The 13134-nt window shown below is 40.9% G+C and overlaps 1 protein-coding gene across 1 annotated transcript in view; it reads left to right on the plus strand.

Moving 5' to 3' along the window:
- Positions 1-13134, plus strand: part of asz1 (ankyrin repeat, SAM and basic leucine zipper domain containing 1) — a 265510-nt gene that overhangs the window by 123431 nt on the left and 128945 nt on the right. Inside the window, 1 exon segment of the mRNA XM_034175985.1 lies at positions 1162-1172. Within this exon segment, the coding sequence (XP_034031876.1) occupies positions 1162-1172 (11 nt within the window).

Below are 13134 nucleotides of genomic sequence, written 5' to 3' on the forward strand. Positions count from 1 at the left end.
CGAGTGCAGGTGAAATGGATCGTCAGATCATGTGGTCATGCAGCAGTCGATCTTAGGGATGGGTATCGATAAGATTTTATCGATATTAATACCGTTATCGATTCTGCTTATCGATACCTGTTGTTAATTTTCTGTGTACTAAAAGTAGGCTTTACACGTTTTGTATGTCAACATTTTATTGAGTCTTAAAGTAAATAAATATGAAATTGGTCAATGGATCCTTAAACTCTGGACATAAATAAACTCTACATGGTGGATCCTTGATCTCTGGACATAAATAGAAATAAACAAAATCTGTAGTTTTTGGCAAAAGCATTTCCTTTCAGACATTGGCATGAATGTCACTCTATACCTCTGAGCTGAGCTCTTGCAGCTGGCTACGCTGCACGTCAGCATCAATTTAATTCAGAAAGAATGCAGGACATCTCATTTTGGGAGGAAAGAAACATTTTAGTCTATTGTAGTTTATTGTCTGTATTACAACATTTGGAAAGAGGTGTCATTTTATTTAATGCAGCGATTTTCTTTGAAGTTATTAATTCCGACCAGACTCTAACTTGACTCAGCAGAGAGCGGAGCAGCACTTGGAGCTGTGCCAACGGAACGGAAGACTATTCTCGTTTCTTGACTGCAACAAGACAAGAGTCCCAGTTAGCGACTTTAATCCGCACAAAAGTGATTCACAAATGACTTATTGGCTTTGAGAGGGATTAAGAAGAGGACTTGCCGCTTTTGAAGAAGTAGTGGATCGAAGCACCGCTTCATTGGTTCAAGCTTCAAATCGGAGTCGCTCTGCAGGACCGGTTGATTATAGAGCCACTGCAGGCTCTGTAATCAACGTAGAGAAATGATCATTTTCCCGACAAACACCCTCAAAAGCAACGCCCACTCTGAAGGACTGATAAGGGAATCATTAAGCAAAAAGGCTATTGATGTCGGTGGATCGAATCATTTCTTAACAATACCCAAAAAGAACCAGTTCTCGATACCAACCCTAGTTGATCTGAATGTCACGTCTGTCTGACAGGACACGCGTGTCCTGTGAGCAGCGTGCCGTAGGACTACAAGCCAACAGTGCGACAAATATGCCACTTTCAGTCACGTATAACCAAAAATACGCCATAACAAACTTATTACGGCACTTTTTCGACATAATTAAAGACGGTGAAAAAGTTAAAGCTAAAGTTCTCTTTGCAGCAAGCCACGTGCCACGTGCTGCAAGATAGGGGAGACCAGGGCAGTTTCCCCTGCTTCCTGAAACTATTGCCTGCATTTTGAGGGTGAAATTGTGTGAAGTAAAGCCATAGTTTTTTGTTTTTTTTTTGTTTTTTTTATCTTTGTTACAGCCTTACTTTAAAGCCAAAAGAAACAAGGCATCAGGCCCGGAACACCTCTCCAGCGAGGCGTCCAGGCACGTCCCAACAGCCAGGGGCTGTGAGCATGGACCGGGCCACCGGGCCACCCGCCCTCGACCGCCACCCAATCCTCTCTGCACCCGACCCCCATCGCCCCCTCTGCAGGTGGTGAACCCACAGGAGGGCGGGCCCACGTCACTCTTTCGGGCTGAGCCCGGCCGGGTGTCAGGAACATCAGAACTGCTAATTTATACACAGTACTTTATTAAAGAAAATCCTTATGTTTTTTACATTAAATATCTTGTAATTAAAATAGTTTTAAGTTTAAAAAAAAAATAAAATAACGAAGGTTCTTTAGAAATCTTTGATGTTTGTCTGTAAATTAAAACCATGATGATTGATTCCTTCATTTAATGGTAAAATAAGGAAAAGTTTTTTTTTTTTAATAAAATCAGAACCTTTGTTTTATATGGAAGCATAGCAGCAGGTATGAGTTTGCACACACGACAGGTGAGCTGGACTTTGAGCACATTAAACCAGATGAAGGTGTCCTCTGCATGCTCCAACTTCAAATGGGTTGCATATTTGGAAACACTTTCCTCACATTTACAAACACAGAGATGTTCGGGGGGGTTAAGCATCCCCCGAACTCCTGGCTTTTTAGAGTGATTTTTTTCCATCCCATTATCCGGAGAAAAAATCCGTCTGAGAAATATTCATACCATTGAACTCATGGTTGGCTATCACTGCGATATTGTATCACTTCCTGTTCCGGAGCACAGCGGTGTTTTGCTGTATCTGTTAGCTGTTTAATCTGCGCAGTTAGATTGATCTAGTTATCTAGATTACGATTTGTTTCCCAGTGTAATCTTTACGTGCCTTAACTAAAGCACTCCTTCTGCTGAATCACCTCTAAATTATTTACACATTATTCACTTTGCGTGTTTTTAGGAATCCGCTAGCTTAGCGTAGCTACTAGCTCTTAGCCGATTTAGCATGGCGGCTTCTCCTGTCTCTCCTGCACTTTTCTGCTCTGGGTGTGAAATGTTTAGTTATTCCTCGGCCTCCTTTAGCAGTAACGGTACTTGTAATAAGTGTAGCTTATTCGTAGCTTTGGAGGCCAGGCTGGGCGAATTGGAGACTCGGCTCCGCACCGTGGAAAATTCTACAGCTAGCCAGGCCCCTGTAGTCGGTGCGGACCAAGGTAGCTTAGCCGCCGTTAGTTACCCCCTGGCAGATCCCGAGCAGCCGGGAAAAGCAGGCCGACTGGGTGACTGTGAGGAGGAAGCGTAGTTCTAAACAGAAGCCCCGTGTACACCGCCAACCCGTTCACATCTCTAACCGTTTTTCCCCCACTCGGCGACACACCGCCGAGGATCAAACTCTGGTTATTGGCGACTCTGTTTGAGAAATGTGAAGTTAGCGACACCAGCAACCATAGTCAGTTGTCTTCCGGGGGCCCAGAGCAGGTGACATTGAAGGAAATTTGAAACTGCTGGCTAAGGCTAAGCGTAAATTTGGTAAGATTGTAATTCACGTCGGCAGTAATGACACCCGGTTACGCCAATCGGAGGTCACTAAAATTAACATTAAATCGGTGTGTAACTTTGCAAAAACAATGTCGGACTCTGTAGTTTTTCTCTGGGCCCCTCTCCAATCAGACCGGGAAGTGACATGTTTAGCCGCATGTTCTCCTTGAATTGCTGCTGTCTGAGTGGTGTCCAAAAAATGAGGTGGGCTTCATAGATAATTGGCAAAGCTTCTGGGGAAAACCTGGTCTTGTTAGGAGAGACGGCATCCATCCCACTTTGGATGGAGCAGCTCTCATTTCTAGAATCTGGCCAATTTTCTTAAATCCTCCAAACCGTGACTATCCAGGGTTGGGACCAGGAAGCAGAGTTGTAGTGTACACACCTCTCTGCAGCTTCTCTCCCCTGCCATCCCCTCATTACCCCATCCCCGTAGAGACGGTGCCTGCTCCCAGACTACCAATAACCAGCAAAAATCTATTTAAGCATAAAAATTCAAAAAGAAAAAATAATATAGCACCTTCAACTGCACCACAGACTAAAACAGTTAAATGTGGTCTATTAAACATTAGGTCTCCTCTCTTCTAAGTCCCTGTTGGTAAATGATATAATAATTGATCAACATATTGATTTATTCTGCCTTACAGAAACCTGGTTACAGCAGGATGAATATGTTAGTTTAAATGAGTCAACACCCCCGAGTCACACTAACTGTCAGAATGCTCGTAGCACGGGCCGGGGCGGAGGATTAGCAGCAATCTTCCATTCCAGCTTATTAATTAATCGAAAACCCAGACAGAGCTTTAATTCATTTGAAAGCTTGACTCTTAGTCTTGTCCATCCAAATTGGAAGTCCCAAAAACCAGTTTTATTTGTTATTATCTATCGTCCACCTGGTCGTTACTGTGAGTTTCTCTGTGAATTTTCAGACCTTTTGTCTGACTTAGTGCTTAGCTCAGATAAGATAATTATAGTGGGCGATTTTAACATCCACACAGATGCTGAGAATGACAGCCTCAACACTGCATTTAATCTATTATTAGACTCTATTGGCTTTGCTCAAAAAGTAATGAGTCCACCCACCACTTTAATCATATCTTAGATCTTGTTCTGACTTATGGTATGGAAATAGAAGACTTAACAGTATTCCCTGAAAACTCCCTTCTGTCTGATCATTTCTTAATAACATTTACATTTACTCTGATGGACTACCCAGCAGTGGGGAATAAGTTTCATTACACTAGAAGTCTTCAGAAAGCGCTGTAACTAGGTTTAAGGATATGATTCCTTCTTTATGTTCTCTAATGCCATATACCAACACAGTGCAGAGTAGCTACCTAAACTCTGTAAGTGAGATAGAGTATCTCGTCAATAGTTTTACATCCTCATTGAAGACAACTTTGGATGCTGTAGCTACTCTGAAAAAGAGAGCTTTAAATCAGACGTGCCTGACTCCGTGGTATAACTCACAAACTCGTAGCTTAAAGCAGATAACCCGTAAGTTGGAGAGGAAATGGCGTCTCACTAATTTAGAAGATCTTCACTTAGCCTGGAAAAAGAGTCTGTTGCTCTATAAAAAAAGCCCTCCGTAAAGCTAGGACATCTTTCTACTCATCACTAATTGAAGAAAATAAGAACAACCCCAGGTTTCTTTCAGCACTGTAGCCAGGCTGACAAAGAGTCAGAGCTCTATTGAGCTGAGTATTCCATTAACTTTAACTAGTAATGACTTCATGACTTTCTTTGCTAACAAAATTTTAACTATTAGAGAAAAAATTACTCATAACCATCCCAAAGATGTATCGTTATCTTTGGCTGCTTTCAGTGATGCCGGTTTTTGGTTAGACTCTTTCTCTCCGATTGTTCTGTCTGAGTTATTTTCATTAGTTACTTCATCCAAACCATCAACATGTTTATTAGACCCCATTCCTGCCAGGCTGCTCAAGGAAGCCCTACCATTATTTAATGCTTCGATCTTAAATATGATCAATCTATCTTTGTTAGTTGGCTATGTACCACAGGCTTTTAAGGTGGCAGTAATTAAACCATTACTTAAAAGCCATCACTTGACCCAGCTATCTTAGCTAATTATAGGCCAATCTCCAACCTTCCTTTTCTCTCAAAAATTCTTGAAAGGGTAGTTGTAAAACAGCTAACTGATCATCTGCAGAGGAATGGTCTATTTGAAGAGTTTCAGTCAGGTTTTAGAATTCATCATAGTACAGAAACAGCATTAGTGAAGGTTACAAATGATCTTCTTATGGCCTCGGACAGTGGACTCATCTCTGTGCTTGTTCTGTTAGACCTCAGTGCTGCTTTTGATACTGTTGACCATAAAATTTTATTACAGAGATTAGAGCATGCCATAGGTATTAAAGGCACTGCGTTGCGGTGGTCTGAATCATATTTGTCTAATAGATTACAATTTGTTCATGTAAATGGGGAATCTTCTTCACAGACTATGGAGTTCCACAAGGTTCTGTGCTAGGACCAATTTTATTCACTTTATACATGCTTCCCTTAGGCAGTATTATTAGACGGTATTGCTTAAATTTTCATTGTTACGCAGATGATACCCAGCTTTATCTATCCATGAAGCCAGAGGACACACACCAATTAGCTAAACTGCAGGATTGTCTTACAGACATAAAGACATGGATGACCTCTAATTTCCTGCTTTTAAACTCAGATAAAACTGAAGTTATTGTACTTGGCCCCACAAATCTTAGAAACATGGTGTCTAACCAGATCCTTACTCTGGATGGCATTACCCTGAGCTCTAGTAATACTGTGAGAAATCTTGGAGTCATTTTTGATCAGGATATGTCATTCAAAGCGCATATTAAACAAATATGTAGGACTGCTTTTTTGCATTTACGCAATATCTCTAAAATCAGAAAGGTCTTGTCTCAGAGTGATGCTGAAAAACTAATTCATGCATTTATTTCCTCTAGGCTGGACTATTGTAATTCATTATTATCAGGTTGTCCTAAAAGTTGCCTAAAAAGTCTTCAGTTAATTCAAAATGCTGCAGCTAGAGTACTGACGGGGACTAGAAGGAGAGAGCATATCTCACCCATATTGGCCTCTCTTCATTGGCTTCCTGTTAATTCTAGAATAGAATTTAAAATTCTTCTTCTTACTTATAAGGTTTTGAATAATCAGGTCCCATCTTATCTTAGGGACCTCGTAGTACCATATCACCCCAATAGAGCGCTTCGCTCTCAGACTGCAGGCTTACTTGTAGTTCCTAGGGTTTTTAAGAGTAGAATGGGAGGCAGAGCCTTCAGCTTTCAGGCTCCTCTCCTGTGGAAACAGCTCCCAATTCAGATCAGGGAGACAGACACCCTCTCTACTTTTAAGATTAGGCTTAAAACTTTCCTTTTTGCTAAAGCTTATAGTTAGGGCTGGATCAGGTGACCCTGAACCATCCCTTAGTTATGCTGCTATAGACGTAGACTGCTGGGGGGTTCCCATGATGTATTGTTTCTTTCTCTTTTTGCTCTGTATGCACCACTCTGCATTTAATCATTAGTGATCGATCTCTGCTCCCCTCCACAGCATGTCTTTTTCCTGGTTCTCTCCCTCAGCCCCAACCAGTCCCAGCAGAAGACTGCCCCTCCCTGAGCCTGGTTCTGCTGGAGGTTTCTTCCTGTTAAAAGGGAGTTTTTCCTTCCCACTGTAGCCAAGTGCTTGCTCACAGGGGGTCGTTTTGACCGTTGGGGTTTTACATAATTATTGTATGGCCTTACCTTACAATATAAAGCGCCTTGGGGCAACTGTTTGTTGTGATTTGGCGCTATATAAAAAAATTGATTGATTGATTGATAAACATTCATTATTTGTATATTTGAAGATCCGACTCCCAAGATTGTTTAATTGTGAGAGAGGAGGGAGAGTTTATATGAGAGATTAGATTCAGCATGACAGGAATGGCTTTGTTTCTGGTTGGGTCAAAGGACACAAGCTCATCAATAGCATTACAAGGAGGCTTAACTGGAAACCCAGGGGAGGATGATTGAATAAAGTGTCTTACCTGTAAATATCTAAAGAAATGAGAAGCTGGCAGGCCATACTTTTCCGACAGTATCTCGAAGCAAATGTGCCCTCAATAAAAAATAATTTAAATATTTTAAATCCTTACATTGCCACATGCTAAACATAGCATCCTGCAATGAGGATACTGGAAAAGACTGGACTGGAGAGGCTCATCTGCTGCAGCCCAGAATATTTTCTGAATTGTGAATAGATTTTCAAAGAATTGTAAACTATGGGATTGATACTTGTGGAATTAAAGGACAGGGATAACGATGCACCAATCAAGGAGGATGGAGACCCAGGACTACAAAAGTGTATTTCCATCTTTACCCAGGTGGGGCCAGCGTCACTAAAGTTGTAATACACCCACTAAGACAAACAGCACAAGTTGCGCGCTCAGTAGTAGAAATGAAAATCAGGTAGGGCCAGCCCACCCTCCTGCTTAAACTTTTGTAAGCTCTCCCTTTTTTTTTTTAAAGTTTAACAAAATATTTTTACAGAGATACACACACAAAAAAAAATTTAGAACATAGAGCAAAGAACATGCAGGGGTGTACTTAAAAACACAACATTCAAAACATTCAATTAAAAATGAGAATACAGAGTCAATCAATCAATCAATTTTTTTTATATAGCGCCAAATCACAACAAACAGTTGCCCCAAGGCGCTTTATATTGTAAGGCAAGGCCATACAATAATTATGTAAAACCCCAACGGTCAAACGACCCCCTGTGAGCAAGCACTTGGCTACAGTGGGAAGGAAAAACTCCCTTTTAACAGGAAGAAACCTCCAGCAGAACCAGGCTCAGGGAGGGGCAGTCCTCTGCTGGGACTGGTTGGGGCTGAGGGAGAGAACCAGGAAAAAGACATGCTGTGGAGGGGAGCAGAGATCGATCACTAATGATTAAATGCAGAGTGGTGCATACAGAGCAAAAAGAGAAAGAAACAGTGCATCATGGGAACCCCCCAGCAGTCTACGTCTATAGCAGCATAACTAAGGGATGGTTCAGGGTCACCTGATCCAGCCCTAACTATAAGCTTTAGCAAAAAGGAAAGTTTTAAGCCTAATCTTAAAAGTAGAGAGGGTGTCTGTCTCCCTGATCTGAATTGGGAGCTGGTTCCACAGGAGAGGAGCCTGAAAGCTGAAGGCTCTGCCTCCCATTCTACTCTTACAAACCCTAGGAACTACAAGTAAGCCTGCAGTCTGAGAGCGAAGCGCTCTATTGGGGTGATATGGTACTACGAGGTCCCTAAGATAAGATGGGACCTGATTATTCAAAACCCTATAAGTAAGAAGAAGAATTTTAAATTCTATTCTAGAATTAACAGGAAGCCAATGAAGAGAGGCCAATATGGGTGAGATATGCTCTCTCCTTCTAGTCCCCGTCAGTACTCTAGCTGCAGCATTTTGAATTAACTGAAGGCTTTTTAGGGAACTTTTAGGACAACCTGATAATAATGAATTACAATAGTCCAGCCTAGAGGAAATAAATGCATGAATTAGTTTTTTCAGCATCACTCTGAGACAAGACCTTTCTGATTTTAGAGATATTGCGTAAATGCAAAAAGGCAGTCCTACATATTTGTTTAATATGCGCTTTGAATGACATATCCTGATCAAAAATGACTCCAAGATTTCTCACAGTATTACTAGAGGTCAGGGTAATGCCATCCAGAGTAAGGATCTGGTTAGACACCATGTTTCTAAGATTTGTGGGGCCAAGTACAATAACTTCAGTTTTATCTGAGTTTAAAAGTAGGAAATTAGAGGTCATCCATGTCTTTATGTCTGTAAGACAATCCTGCAGTTTAGCTAATTGGTGTGTGGTCCTCTGGCTTCATGGATAGATAAAGCTGGGTATCATCTGCGTAACAATGAAAATTAAGCAATACCGTCTAATAATACTGCCTAAGGGAAGCATGTATAAAGTGAATAAAATTGGTCCTAGCACAGAACCTTGTGGAACTCCATAATTAACTTTAGTCTGTGAAGAAGATTCCCCATTTACATGAACAAATTGTAATCTATTAGACAAATATGATTCAAACCACCGCAGCGCAGTGCCTTTAATACCTATGGCATGCTCTAATCTCTGTAATAAAATTTTATGGTCAACAGTATCAAAAGCAGCACTGAGGTCTAACAGAACAAGCACAGAGATGAGTCCACTGTCCGAGGCCATAAGAAGATCATTTGTAACCTTCACTAATGCTGTTTCTGTACTATGATGAATTCTAAAACCTGACTGAAACTCTTCAAATAGACCATTCCTCTGCAGATGATCAGTTAGCTGTTTTACAACTACCCTTTCAAGAATTTTTGAGAGAAAAGGAAGGTTGGAGATTGGCCTATAATTAGCTAAGATAGCTGGGTCAAGTGATGGCTTTTTAAGTAATGGTTTAATTACTGCCACCTTAAAAGCCTGTGGTACATAGCCAACTAACAAAGATAGATTGATCATATTTAAGATCGAAGCATTAAATAATGGTAGGGCTTCCTTGAGCAGCCTGGTAGGAATGGGGTCTAATAAACATGTTGATGGTTTGGATGAAGTAACTAATGAGAATAACTCAGACAGAACAATCGGAGAGAAAGAGTCTAACCAAATACCGGCATCACTGAAAGCAGCCAAAGATAACGATACGTCTTTGGGATGGTTATGAGTAATTTTATCTCTAATAGTTAAAATTTTGTTAGCAAAGAAAGTCATGAAGTCATTACTAGTTAAAGTTAATGGAATACTCAGCTCAATAGAGCTCTGACTCTTTGTCAGCCTGGCTACAGTGCTGAAAAGAAACCTGGGGTTGTTCTTATTTTCTTCAATTAGTGATGAGTAGAAAGATGTCCTAGCTTTACGGAGGGCTTTTTTATAGAGCAACAGACTCTTTTTCCAGGCTAAGTGAAGATCTTCTAAATTAGTGAGACGCCATTTCCTCTCCAACTTACGGGTTATCTGCTTTAAGCTACGAGTTTGTGAGTTATACCACGGAGTCAGACACTTCTGATTTAAAGCTCTCTTTTTCAGAGGAGCTACAGCATCCAAAGTTGTCTTCAATGAGGATGTAAAACTATTGACGAGATACTCTATCTCCCTTACAGAGTTTAGGTAGCTACTCTGCACTGTGTTGGTATATGGCATTAGAGAACATAAAGAAGGAATCATATCCTTAAACTTAGTTACAGCGCTTTCTGAAAGACTTCTAGTGTAATGAAACTTATTCCCCACTGCTGGGTAGTCCATCAGAGTAAATGTAAATGTTATTAAGAAATGATCAGACAGAAGGGAGTTTTCAGGGAATACTGTTAAGTCTTCTATTTCCATACCATAAGTCAGAACAAGATCTAAGATATGATTAAAGTGGTGGGTGGACTCATTTACTTTTTGAGCAAAGCCAATAGAGTCTAATAATAGATTAAATGCAGTGTTGAGGCTGTCATTCTCAGCATCTGTGTGGATGTTAAAATCGCCCACTATAATTATCTTATCTGAGCTAAGCACTAAGTCAGACAAAAGGTCTGAAAATTCACAGAGAAACTCACAGTAACGACCGGGTGGACGATAGATAATAACAAATACAAAGAGTGTCATACAAATTCAGGATGCCTGGCAGAAATGTAACTCCTCCATTTGCTCCAAACCTCTTCGAATTTGTCCGATTGTAATCTCCTGGAAAATGTAATTTGTTCCATTGTGAATAGTCCGTAAACAATCCTGTGCCAGTCCTCTAAAGATGGAACGTGGGAGCTCATCCACTTTTTGGTGATTGCTTTACGGGCTGCCGTACTTAACATGCCGTATAGACATCTGGTTTCTTTGTCTGTGTCCACTGAATGTAAAAGTCCAAAAAGAAGTTTGTCCCAATTAAAAGGGAACTTCAGACCCAGAATTTTTTCCATTTCAGAATGAATACACATCCAAAAGCTATTGACCAGTGGACATGACCAAAACAAATGAAAGTGTTTTGCACTTTGGGCTCCGCAGTTTCTCCAACAATTGGAGGAACTTGAATAATATTTGGTTTGTGCTGGAGTGATAAAATATCTACACAAGCTTTTCCAACCAAAACATCTCCAAACATTAGAGCTGGATATTTTCCATTGAAATGCACAATATTTAGACCAAGTAACATCAGAAATCACCACCTTTGATTCCCTTTCCCATTTTTGTTTAATATATGATGTATTTAAATCCTTGGCTGCCTGTATGTCCTTGTATAATTTCGAGATTAGTTTAAAATTTGAGTCTGTGCGATATGCCTTAATAAAAATTCTAAGTATTGGAGTTTCAAAAATATCCTTATTTCTAGACAAAAGTTTTTTGTAGATGATGACGCATTTGGAGGAACCTGTAAAAATCTGAATTACTTAGTTGATATTGCTCCCTTACTGATTGAAATTCCCTCAAAATTTCCTTATCATACAACATACAATAAGCTCCTAAGCCTAGACCGGCCCAACTTTTATATGTTGCATCTAGTTTATTAGGAGTGAAGTCCAAGTCATAAGCACACCATCTTAAAATCCTAGCTTTCTCATGCCAACCATTCTTATTAAGACAATTTAGCCAAATTTCAGCGGAAGATTAATCCATTGATTACCTTGTTCTATCTGCTCTTTTATCAGTCTTTTGTCGCCTAACTTTGCCTGAATTGGATAGTTTTCGGACTCAGCCATCTGTAGCTCTTTCCATCTTGCTTTATAGTCTGGATTACACCAACACACTAATGTCCGGAGTTGTGCTGATAAATAATAGTCCCTCATGCACGGTAGAGCTAATCCCCCTTTGTCCTTTGCCAGCTGTAAATATTTGTATTTTAATCTTGGTCTTTTCCCCTGCCAGATAAATCTAGAAATTAGTTTGTCCCATTCATTAAACTGTTTATCAGATATTTCAATTGGGAGAGTTTGGAACAGATAAAGCAGTCTGGGCAGAATATTCATCTTAACTACATCAATACGTTTCTGTGTAGGCTCTCAGTTGTCCAGGTGGTTTCCATAGTAGAGAAGCTTGAATCTTCGACTGGACTGGGTTGCTTGACGCGAGGACGTTTCGCTTCAAATCGCAGAAGCTTCCTCAGCTAAAATTCTTGCTCTGGTGGTCTGACTTCTGTCTTGACTCTTGTAGAGAAGAATAATCAAGAAGTCACAAAAGCTGGAGTTTTAAACCTAACCAGACCCCTCCTACCGAGAGGCAGACTGCTATAGGCTGGTGACTAAACAATAGCTCTAATTAGCACCTATTGTGCTCTAGTTAGCACCCTCCTAATGACAGGGCAGTTGTCCCTCTCCTGATGGCTCCCTTGACAACTCTGCTGATGACGTGAATGACTCATTACCATCAACAAAAGACTGAAACTGCTTTGACCTGAGTACTCCATTGTAAACAGGGGATAAAGTGTGTCTCAGACCCCCTCCTCGGTTAAGGCTGGGTTTCAAACGTTTCACAAAGAATGCCTCCTTGACCCCTCTCTCAAACCATTTCTTCTCTCTGGCTAATATTTTAACTTCCTTGTCCTCAAACGTGTGGTTAGTGTCTTTAAGGTGGAGATGAACTTCAGACTGAGGTCCACTGGCGCCTTCTCTGCGGTGCTGGTATAGCCTTTTGTGTAAAGGTTGCTTGGTCTCACCTATGTAGTGTTCGTTACAGTTTTCCTGACATCTGATAGAATACACTACATTGCTCTGTTTGTAACTAGGGATCCTGTCCTTAGGGTGAACTAATTTCTGTCTCAAGGTGTTAACCGGTTTAAAGTAAACTGGGATTTTGTGCTGTCTGAAGATCCTCTGTAGTTTTTCCCCTACTTCTGCTAAATAAGGGAGAGACACTCCTCTTCTTCTTGTCTCCGTCTCCTGTCTATCTGGTGTGGGCACCTGTAGGGCTCTGTGTTGAACCGTCCTGATCACTCTGCCTGATCACCCCGGGGTGATCAGGACGCTTCAACACAGAGCCCTACAGGTGCCCACAACTGCAGAGGGAAGGGCTAAAGAACAACAGCTTGTCCGGAAAGCCCTCACAGTATGTGGGTAGGTGGGGTCTGGTTAGGTTTAAAACTCCAGCTTTTGTGACTTCTTGATTATTCTTCTCTACAAGTGTCAAGACAGAAGTCAGACCACCAGAGCAAGAATTTTAGCTGAGGAAGCTTCTGCGATTTGAAGCGAATCGTCCTCGCGTCAAGCAACCCAGTCCAGTCGAAGATTCAAGCTTCTCTA

The sequence above is a fragment of the Thalassophryne amazonica genome, chromosome 8 (genome assembly GCF_902500255.1).
Source record: "Thalassophryne amazonica chromosome 8, fThaAma1.1, whole genome shotgun sequence".
In the NCBI taxonomy this organism is placed as follows: domain Eukaryota; kingdom Metazoa; phylum Chordata; class Actinopteri; order Batrachoidiformes; family Batrachoididae; genus Thalassophryne; species Thalassophryne amazonica.